This window comes from Oncorhynchus gorbuscha, linkage group LG11, assembly GCF_021184085.1.
Source record: "Oncorhynchus gorbuscha isolate QuinsamMale2020 ecotype Even-year linkage group LG11, OgorEven_v1.0, whole genome shotgun sequence".
Classification (NCBI taxonomy): Eukaryota; Metazoa; Chordata; class Actinopteri; order Salmoniformes; family Salmonidae; genus Oncorhynchus; species Oncorhynchus gorbuscha.
The window spans coordinates 76,309,672-76,316,448 of record NC_060183.1 but is presented as its reverse complement, the minus strand read 5'-3'; the positions used below and the strand labels follow the sequence as shown (position 1 = coordinate 76,316,448).

The 6,777-nt window shown below is 40.5% G+C and overlaps 1 protein-coding gene across 1 annotated transcript; it reads left to right on the top strand.

Annotated features, from left to right (window-relative positions):
* The first annotated feature begins 1,956 nt into the window (after positions 1-1,956).
* On the top strand, positions 1,957-4,960 carry purg (purine-rich element binding protein G). The gene has a single exon (XM_046368330.1). It carries the CDS (start codon positions 2,269-2,271, stop codon positions 3,289-3,291), a length of 1,023 nt encoding a protein of 340 aa, XP_046224286.1. The 5' UTR covers positions 1,957-2,268; the 3' UTR covers positions 3,292-4,960.
* Positions 4,961-6,777: the final 1,817 nt, after the last annotated feature.

Here is a 6,777-nt window from a genome sequence, read left to right as displayed (position 1 = left end):
ACTTGTGTGTATAAGGTAGTAGTTTTGGAATTGTTAGGTTAGATTACTCGTTGGTTATTACTGCATTGGCGGAACTAGAAGCACAAGCATTTCGCTACACTCGCATAAACATCTGCTAACCATGTGTATGTGACAAATAAATGTGATTTTTTTATTGCACAGACTCTTCCACTGGCTTTATTCACACATTTACACATACTACACTGACACTCCAACACACACACACGCATATTGACGCAACACATACACTCACACATAGACACACAATTTCACACTCTTCACATATGCTGCTGCTACTGTTTATGATCTACTCTGATTGTCTAGTCACTTTTACCCCTACCAACATGTACTGCACATATTATGTAGATTACCTCAACTACCTCGTACCCCTGCACATTGACTCGGTACCGGTAGTCCTTGTATATAGCCTCGTTATTACCTCAACTACTTCGTACCCCTGCACATTGACTCGGTACCGGTACTCCTTGTATATAGCCTCGTTATTACCTCAACTACCTCGTACCCCTGCAGATTGACTCGGTACCGGTAGTCCTTGTATATAGCCTCGTTATTACCTCAACTACCTCGTACCCCTGCAGATTGACTCGGTACCGGTACTCCTTGTATATAGCCTCGTTATTACCTCAACTATCTCAACTACCTCGTAACCCTGCACATTGACTCAGTACCGTTAGTCCTTGTATATAGCCTCGTTATTACCTCAACTACCTCGTATCCCTGCACATTGACTCTGTACCGGTAGTCCTTGTACATAGCCTCGTTATTACCTCAACTACCTCGTATCCCTGCACATTGACTCTGTACCGGTAGTCCTTGTACATAGCCTCGTTATTACCTCAACTACCTCGTACCCCTGCACATTGACTCGGTACCGGTAGTCCTTGTATATAGCCTCGTTATTACCTCAACTACCTCGTACCCCTGCACATTGACTCGGTACCGGTAGTCCTTGTATATAGCCTCGTTATTACCTCAACTACCTCGTACCCCTGCACATTGACTCGGTACCGGTAGTCCTTGTATATAGCCTTGTTATTGTCATTTTATTGTTTTACTATTTCCTTTTAAAAAATTTTGCAAATGTTTCATATTTTTTAATTCTGCATTGTTGGGAAATGGCTGGTAAGTAAAGTCTACACCTGTTGTATTCAGCGCATGTGACAAATAACATTTGATTTGATTGGAAAATATGTATTTTCCAGATGTTGAAGTCAGGTTCATTTTCAGCTCTGAATGAAAGTTGAAAAGACAATTTACAGATGTTGAAAATAAGTGTCTACTGAATTACCAAAATGTAAATGTAAAAATAATCACTTGCAAAACATGCTTGGTATTATTCTAATGAGCTCCGCCCCCAAACAAGTTCATATTTGATCAGTCAGGACCAGACCAAAGCTGAACTAATCATAGATGTCTAGGATGTTTCACAAGTTTGAACAGCACAGTACAATATGCCACAGTTAAGCACAGTAGAGAATGGTACAGGACAGTACAGTTTAGTTCAGTAGAGTACATTAGAGTAAAGTAGTGTACAATACAGTACATTATACTGTACTGTACCATACTCTACTTTTCTTTAGTGACTCGACCAAATCTGAACCAATCATAGATGTCCATGTTTGGGCCAAATCAAGGCCGGTCACTACTGAACCAAATCTGAACCAATTATAGACGTCTAGGTGTGTGCCAAATGTGGTCCTGACGTTGAAATCAAGGCCGGTCCTGACCTCACCAAAAACCTCACCAAAAAAAATGGCTGATCCGGACAGGACCAAAAAAAGACGTCCAACAGACGTTGGCGTTGGTCCGTGCTTGGTGGGTGGGTTCATTGGGCTCATCAAGCCGCTGCTACGGAAGCAAGAGACCCTGGATTGGACGATTTCTCCTTTCATTTCAGTAGGCTAGCAGCTTTCATAGCCTCTTAGCAGACGGGGGAGAAGTGTCAGATGCAGGGAAAGGGGTAGCTAGGTAACCCGGCTTGCCAAGGTTTACGATGGAAACGGCACCAAACGTTACGCTTGACCTTTAATCAGGACACAGAAACTCGATCTGCTGACGATTCCTACCTAGTATCTGCCATTTTTACGTCATTCGAGGCATTTTTCAAACGTGTTAGGATACTATAGCCACAAGCTGGCAGGCTTGCTAGCTAAATTAATATGCTAAACGTTACCTGAAAGACAGCATGTTGGCTATTAATGGATAAGCAAATTTTCGTGTGCTAACTGTGGTGGAAACGAAATAATTATGGCTGATACATGTTCAAGAGGGATGGAAAGAGGCAGAGGAAGGATTACATCAGATTCTATGACGAGAGGCGCATATCCTCAACAGTATGTTCACCCTGGCACACAGCAGCAGGGCATAGACATTCAGGAGCTTGCCTCTAAACGTGTCGATATCCAGAAGAAACGGTTTTATTTGGACGTAAAACAAAGTGCAAGGGGCAGATTCCTAAAAATTGCAGAGGTTTGGATTGGAAGAGGCCGCCATGATAACATCAGGAAGAGCAAATTAACGCTGTCCATGTCAATGGCACCCGATCTACGATATTGCCTGGGGGACTTCATCGATTATTACGCTCACATTGGGTTGCGAGGTGGCCTGGTACCACGGCCAGAAGAGCAGAGCAATGGCCAGGGCCGCCCCCAAGATTCCCGCAGAAGACAGCAAGATCACCACCACGCAGCATCAGTATCTCCCACCGGCTCTGCGGTGTCGGAGGAGCATACTCATCGCGTCCTGAAGAGTGAATTCATTGAGAGAGACAATAGAAAGTACTATCTGGATCTGAAAGAGAACCAGCGAGGCAGGTTCCTCCGCATCAGACAGACTGTCAGCAGAGGACATGGCACCATGGGTTACTACGGCCAGGGCATCGAGCAGACCATAGTGTTGCCGGCTCAAGGGCTAATCGAATTCAGAGATGCACTGTCGCAGCTTATTGAAGACTACGGCGATGGTGATGCAACGGATGAGCGTGGAAGAGGCAATAGGAACCACGAAGAATCCCCCGAGCTTCCCGAGGCAGAATCCTTTCGAGTGGACAATAAGAGGTTTTATTTCGACGTTGGTTCCAACCGCTACGGTGTGTTTTTGAAGATTAGCGAGGTACGACAGCCATACAGGAACACCATAACAGTCCCCATGAAAGCCTGGGCCAGATTTGGAGAGAATTTCATCAGGTATGAGGGAGAAATGCGGCGAATTTTCACCTGTCACGAGAAGAGGACAGAGACTCGCGAGGACGGTGAAGACCAAGAGGATTGACAATGGCATACTGTGGTTGTTAGAGGTTTCTAGTGATGGTGGGTTAAAACGGAAAAGGGAAAAGGTAAACGTGACAATATCCTAGTTTATAAGAAAAAGTATTCTCAATGTACCTCTATAATACTGTACTGTATGACTATTGTCAACTAGCACTTTTACATTTTTTCATGGTTATTGTGTTTCATTCGTATATTTAGATTATGGCGTCCGTTTTGAAATCGGTGCAGGAGGACGGTTTGCCTATTCTTGCACAATGAAAACTAATATACAAAATGCTAGATGATAATATAGCTAGGTCATTTATATGAAGCGTAGAAAAATGTTTCGTTGTGGTCGACTGTCCATTTCAAGAATTGCAGTGTGTGTGAATGTACGTGCGTGTGCGCATGTGCTTGTTTGAGTGAAGAAGAAAAAAGGTGAGCCCCATATACCTCAGGGTGAGACATGATAGTGTACAACTTCCGGTATCCCACCAGCATTGGCAGTGGGGTGTATTGTAAGATTTACAGCTGAAGGCTAGACATGATATTGTTGTTTAAACATCAACAATCATTTGCTCTGTGTAGTTAGTATTTAATGATTGAGGATTTAATCTTAGTATAGAATAAACAAGGATGAAGGATTTGGGGTATTGTTATCCGTGTGGTTTGGGCACTAACCAAATAATATAATAATAATAGTACTTGATAGAAATGCACACTACCACGAGCCTGAACTCCAGAACCTGTTTTGCTAACATTCCACTCCCATGTCCTCTGTGTCATGCCAAACATGACATAAGATAGCAAAGAGTGCAATGATAACTCAGACTGGTACCCATGCAACACTACTATGAGAATATGTATCTTTAAACAATGTCTGTCTGCAAAATAATCATCTAATGCCTATATGAAAGATATGATTCATGGGCTTAGATATGATATACAAAGTGGGAGATCAAGAAACTGTTGATTAGCAGTGATGCTGTAATTTCTTAGTTATAACGGTAGTGTTACATCATCTCATATACATTCACACACAGCTTTGACAGAAAGATAGGCTATTATTCATGCAATCTACTTTTTATCGCACCACCGAGCACAGTAGATGTTCATTCCATGTTTTTGGGATGCATCCCAAATGGCACCCTATTCCCTGTATAGTGCCCTACTTTTGACCAGGGCCCATAGGGAGCTGGTCAAACGTAGTGCACTATAAAGGGAAAACTGTGTCAGTTGGAACGGAGTCTTGGTGTAGCCTTAAAACTGCTCATGTTCCAGAATTTCAGTAAAAATTCTGATGCCTTCACAAATCTTGCAATGATACTTGAAACATTGAGATCAAGCCCATGCAGCTATCAATACACCCCAGATACCCTTACTACTAACAGGTGCAACTTAGTCTGTGTGTCCCCAAAATTATCATTATCACATTGTGTATTTTAAAAGTTATTTAATGCATTTTACTGTCATTTATTAACATATTAACAAATTAATTTGAAGTGAAAACCAAATTTCTCACTTGGATTTTTTGATGATCTGCTATACAATATTTTTAGTGTCAAGTCATGCTGAGAAAAGCTCCTAACACAGATAATCTTTATTGATATAGGCTTTGTTGCCTATGTGTTAATTAAGCAATAAGGCATGGGGGTGTGGTATATGGCAAATATACCATGGCTAAGGGCTGTTCTTAGGCACGACGGATCGCAGAGTGCCTGGACACAGCCCATAGCCATGGTATATTGACCATATACAACAACACCCCGATGTGTCTTATTGCTATTATAAACTGGTTACCAACTTAATTAGAGCAGTAAAAATAAATGTTTTGTCATACCCATAGTATACGGTCTGATATACCATGGCTGTCAGCCAATCAGCATTCAGGGCTCGAAACACCCAGTTTATAATGAGTTAGGCAGCACACAGTTTATCCCTTGTCACAGGTACCTCGGAGATCTTTAAATGACAGGTGATATTCTGTTTTCCTCCACATCTAAATTGTTTCCACATTTTAGACCTCTGGAGCTTTTATTATAATTTTTTTTTACTAGGTCTGGGAATTGCCAGGGACCTCACGATATTATCACAATACTTCGGTGCCGATACGATATGTATTGTGATTCTCATGATTCTATATGTATTGCAATTCGATATTGCAATTGATGTTCCAAATGTATTGCTCACCATATGTCTGCTGCAGAGAGACAAGAGAGAGTCATGAGTAAACAAGTTTTGATCAGTCAGGGTAATAAAATGGCTGAAAACAGGTTGGCTCAGTATTTAAGAAGATGTAGAACAAGCTATAGGAGGAAAGATACCAGAGTTTTGGCGCAGGTACAGCCAATTAGCGCTAACTAATGCTATCTACAGTAGCAAAAAATATCTATAATATTGTCAAAAAATAATATTGCGATATGTAACTCGATTTTTTTATTTTTTTAAATTATTATTATTATTATTTTTAATCCATTAATCATTTTCACCATTTAGGGTCTATGTCCACGAAACCGCTCCATAGACTTAATGCCAGATATGGTGATGGGGCTGATATGGTCAGTGATATGAAATATCATATGCTGATCCACATAGGATACACCTCATTGGTCTGAACACCTCTTCACATGTCTGCTAGACAAATGATCTTGCAGTACTCGTAAGGGCTTAACAATTGTTTGTACTAGTTGTAACCAACATTCTGTGCTGAAACTCCTATTTTACATTTCCCTTGCATCTGGTGATAAAGGATGTATGAAATAGGCGTTCATATTTCTTCATTGTTTTCCTTTTGGCTGCAACTCCCTAGCAACTACGCCCCATTGCACAGAGTCTATAAAACAGTGGTTCTTCTGCAGAGCTTAAATGGACAAATGTAATTTTCTTTACATTTTGTCCCGCATGGAAGATCCATTGGAGAGAACAACCTAATAGAAAAGTCAGAATGCATCATGCTACTGTCGCATAAGTTTCCACAGTCTGTGTTAAGGCATATTGTGGTTTCTATTGAATGCAGTTAACTGAATCTTGAATCTCAAGGAAAGAGGTACTTTGTATATTATGAAAAAGGGATAGGTCAATCACAAAAAAAGACAAGGTTAAAAATCGTTGTCTCTAAAACCAAACTTTAATATTATGATTTTTGATATCTTAAAGACCGGTATTTATTTTAAATTCTTAGTGGTAGCAATCCGAACCATAGTGCATGAAAAGCGCAAGAATAGTCTGGTTATTCATTGTTTTTCTGTTATCTAATGTGTGGTGTGGAAATTCCACTTGAATGATTGCATTAATCTATTCCAACGTTAAAAGTTTTACAACTTATTATAGAAAAATAATTCGAAGCACAACTTTACTACAACATTCGTTTGGATTCTCATACTTAATCAAAATGTGGAATATATTACATTTGTTCCCATATGCTTTCATTTATATCTACATTTTAGAGTGCAGATGCCCCGTGATGTGTTTGAGATTATACGGCTGATCACAGTATTTTGGGGGGCAA

Excerpts from the sequence above, each read along its gene's own strand:
- purg (XM_046368330.1), top strand. The coding sequence starts at position 2,269 with ATGGCTGATACATGTTCAAGAGGGATGGAAAGAGGCAGAGGAAGGATT.